A 3,882-nucleotide genomic window follows, 5' to 3' on the forward strand; every position below is an offset into this window, starting at 1 on the left:
TTTTTCATTAGCTGATAGAATTAGATCTCAAATATTTAAGTTCTATCCAATGAGTCATAATAGATAGAATTCAATATTAAACTAAAATGCATTTGATTATATTATATTCCAGTACTGTTCACCAAATACAACCATTAACTTGTATCGGAATGAAATATGAATATAATGTAATCAAATGCATTTTAAACACTGAGGGCATGAATTAATGTCCATTTTCACTTTTGAACTTTGTGAATTTTCACTTTTGAACTTTGTGAATTTACCTCGGTGACATCCTGAATTTTATAGATGATCTGTTGTACGCTTTAACTTGTAAATTTTGGTTATATTATACATCTTTCAACACTGATACATTTGATATGTAGTTAGCATGAGTTAATAATTTTGAAGGTTAATAATTTTGATGAGTGTAGTTATAAGAGTGTTTAATAGGTGTAGTTCTATAAGTTGAAGCGTTTGATGGCTCAAAGTAAAAGTTAAGTGTGCCACAATATTAAAATAACAAAGTAAAAGTTAAGTGTGCCACAAGATTAAAATAACAAAGTTAAGTTAAGGGTGCCACAAGGTTAAAATAAAAAGTTTATGAGTGAATTTATGTATTCGGCAAAATCATAACTATATATGTATATATAAATAATGAAAAAAAGAAAGAACATATAGATGAAATCTCAAAAAGCAAGACAAGCTCCCTACAACTACACTGTAAAAGAATTTCTTCTAGTACTATCAGTACATATAAAGGATAATAAAACCTGAAATGGCATCAATAAATATATACATGAGAGCCAAAACATAGCTTCGAAAAACAAGTACAAAAAGGAGCAAGAAACCCATAATTAAGCTACTGATCTAAACCCCTTGCTGTTGTCTAGCACTATATCCATTGATGGGTGGAGGCATCTTTCCAGCATTTTCTGAGCATCTCTTCTTGACCACTAAGTACCAACTATAACCTTCCAGCCACACAGCATTGAAGGCCAAAGCTGCAATAACGCCGATATAAGCGTTCTTCCACTTCTTTTCTGGGTTTAAGATTTTGAAACCTTTGAATATATTTATTATGCTGAGGATAATAACAGTGTACCCAACTGTATGGTGGTAGATGTTCCAGTACAATCTGTATTTGTGATCTGGTTTTGGCCTTAGAAGCAAAGCGAACACCTATATTCAATACAAAGCAAAGCAGCATTTGTTTTTAGTAATGTACTGTTTGGTATAAATGAATCCTGCAGAATTATATATATAATAATTTATTTGAAATTTTATAATTTTATATTTGGTATAAATGATAAATTTCATTTTGTTTCAGAAAATCAAATTTTTTGAAATTCTGTATTAATTAAATCAAATTTTATTATATTTGAATAATTCTTATGCTTCATAAGATTTACATAATTCATTAATAAATCGACACATAAAAATTCTACTACAGGCCTACACTGAATATTGATCCATGGAGAAGTCCATTCTCCCAATGGCACCCTTACCCTTCATTTAAAGTTAGTTATACTCGAACCAAATTCTATATTGATAAATTTTACAAAAGAACAACAAAATTTAAAGCGCAAATGCTACTAAAATTAATGAATTTTAAATGAAAGCTACCATGAATAAGTTAATTAATATGAAAATTCATATATAAATCAATATTTTTCAAAAAATTATATTCACAAATAAATTTTTCTAATGAAGTTCATTTGCATGGGAAATGAATTTCATATTGATCAAAAGAAATTTGAATATACCTGAAGGGTTCCAAGGCAGAAGAGGATGATTCCAATGGTTCTGTGGGCGTCATATTGAATACTAGGAGAGTCGCTACCAAGTTTGAGACCAGTACCCCATCCAGCAACACCAACAATGTAGGCTATGGATTGGCAGCTAACATGTAGGTAAAACCATGCTGGATCCGCGGATTTCAATACCTTCAAGTATCTTGCTATTAGAGCTCCAATAGGCATCATTATCCCCCAACTCACTGCATTTAGAACTCCATGAATCTGAAATTTTTTTCAATATATATTTTATCAGCAATTATCCACAACTTATGAATCTTTACATATATTTAATCAAATACTTACATTCCTCTTTCTGATTTTATCATTTCCTTCACTAGCCCCTGCTGCTCCTGAAAGAAGATTTACAGTTCCCATGGATTGGACATTAGCTCCTGAAGTGGGATGAATCTGAGGAGTATCACCAGAAACTGGACCTTCCTGCCAAACCTGGTTAATAGTTGTACTACCAATATTTGATAATTCCAAGTTAGCAAATATAATCATTTCATTATTAGCATACGTAGCTGATAAATCTGAAACATCATAACTAAGTTTCCCTTCTTGTAGTGATGGTTGGTAGCTGCTGATTGGTGAAGTGTAAGCCTTTATTGTTCCATCTGATTTTTGGTATGCAATTAGTGCTTGTGAACCTACCATCCCTTTTGAAGTAGGATTTATAGCCCAGGCTACCCAGTTAGAGGAGCTAACTCCTGCTTGCCTATAAGCAATTTGGAGTTTGTTTGATGATGAATTGTAATTCCAATGCAAAAATGAATTCAAATAAGGAAGATCGCTACATGCACTGAAAATTTGGTTGCTAGAGAAAGTATAGGAAGAGCATCTTTGAGCAGATGAAGAAAGCACCATAGACATGAAAATGGAAAGATTTAGTAAAAGTTTTAGCTTTATTTCCATTGTTGATCGAGAAAACCCAAGAAAATTATAGCAATGAAAAAGAAAAAAAGAGGTGATGGAATTTTCAATATGAGAAGGGTTTAGAAAGAAGAGAAGTGTAAGTTATTATATAGAATACATGTGGTGGGTTTGGTTGTTGGATTGTCTGTTGAACTGGCTCCACCTAAAAGCAAAGTGATTTTAATATTTTCAGATTTATTTCAATTAATATATGTTCGACTATTATATTATTATTTGAAATTTCTCAATAATATACACATTTCCTTTTAAATTAAAATTCAACAAGTTAAAGCATTAATTGTTTTTATCAAATATAATACCTTCTAAGAGGACGTCCAAATACAATTGTTAAAATCTTAAGATTTGTCAAGTTCTCCATTTGATATAAATAAACTCAAAATGTAAAATTTATTTGTAAATAAATTTTTTACATTTGAAATAAATTTAAAAATTAAAAATTCATTTGATTTTATTCCGAAAATACCTTTATCATAATAATTTTAGAATGTTAAGAAGATAATTCGTAAATCTTCGGTTGCTTAAATTTCTGGAATTCATTTGTAAATTCCACATTTTCTGGTAGAATTTAGTTTGGTTGTATTCAAATTATAAAATTGAATTCATATCAAACACAAAAATTTGTTTTTGTAAATGTATTTTATAAGATTTTGTTTTCGTAAAATTTTGTTTATATATATATATATATATATATATATATATATATATATATATATATATATATATAAGTATTGTTAGCTTAATAGCTTAAAATGAGTCATCAAAATGAAATATTACAGGCACAATTTTATTTTATTTTATTTTTTTTTGAAAAAATAATTCTGGTTGAAAGAGGTGTTTAACGTTGACTCGTAAGGTCCAAAATATTACTAGTAGTTTGTGGTTGAAGTGAGGTACATTTTGGTGCAGCGATAGAGGTGTTAGTTGGCTTCTCTTAGGAAGTCCTTAATCAATGCCAAATGTCCGTTCTTCCATTCGCAATTCTGAGGAGTCCAAAACAAGGAACGAACAAGTTTTTGTATATCAACTGATAATTCCAATATATAATTACTCCACTTTCAACATTAATTATTTTCTATTTATACAAAATTATTAATTAAATTATAAGTATTTCTTAACATAATGTGAGAAATTAGTATTCTTTATATTTCTTGTGGAACAAGTAAAGATT

The 3,882-nt window shown here is 29.3% G+C and overlaps 1 protein-coding gene across 1 annotated transcript; it reads right to left on the reverse strand.

Annotated features, from left to right (window-relative positions):
- Nucleotides 1–566: 566 nt before the first annotated feature.
- Nucleotides 567–2,780, reverse strand: LOC149498402 (cytochrome b561 and DOMON domain-containing protein At5g47530-like). The gene is made up of 3 exons (XM_089717933.1): nt 2,082–2,780; nt 1,746–2,000; nt 567–1,161 (listed from the first exon to the last, which is right to left on the reverse strand). Exons 1-3 carry the CDS (start codon nt 2,691–2,693, stop codon nt 850–852), a joined length of 1,179 nt encoding a protein of 392 aa, XP_089574059.1. The 5' UTR covers nt 2,694–2,780; the 3' UTR covers nt 567–849.
- Between the last annotated feature and the right edge of the window lie 1,102 nt (nt 2,781–3,882).

This window comes from Jatropha curcas, chromosome 2 (genome assembly GCF_041381405.1).
Source record: "Jatropha curcas cultivar XTBG-Jc1 chromosome 2, XTBG_Jcur_1.0, whole genome shotgun sequence".
NCBI classification, from domain to species: Eukaryota; Viridiplantae; Streptophyta; class Magnoliopsida; order Malpighiales; family Euphorbiaceae; genus Jatropha; species Jatropha curcas.

Bases quoted from the DNA above. Each gene is read 5' to 3' on its own strand.
- LOC149498402 (XM_089717933.1), bottom strand. From the start codon at position 2,693: ATGGAAATAAAGCTAAAACTTTTACTAAATCTTTCCATTTTCATGTCT. The intron at 2,001-2,081 runs GTAAGTATTTGA...AAAAAATTTCAG, and splicing joins ATAAAATCAGAAAGAGGAAT to ATTCATGGAGTTCTAAATGC. The intron at 1,162-1,745 runs GTATATTCAAAT...TATTGAATATAG, and splicing joins TCTGCCTTGGAACCCTTCAG to GTGTTCGCTTTGCTTCTAAG.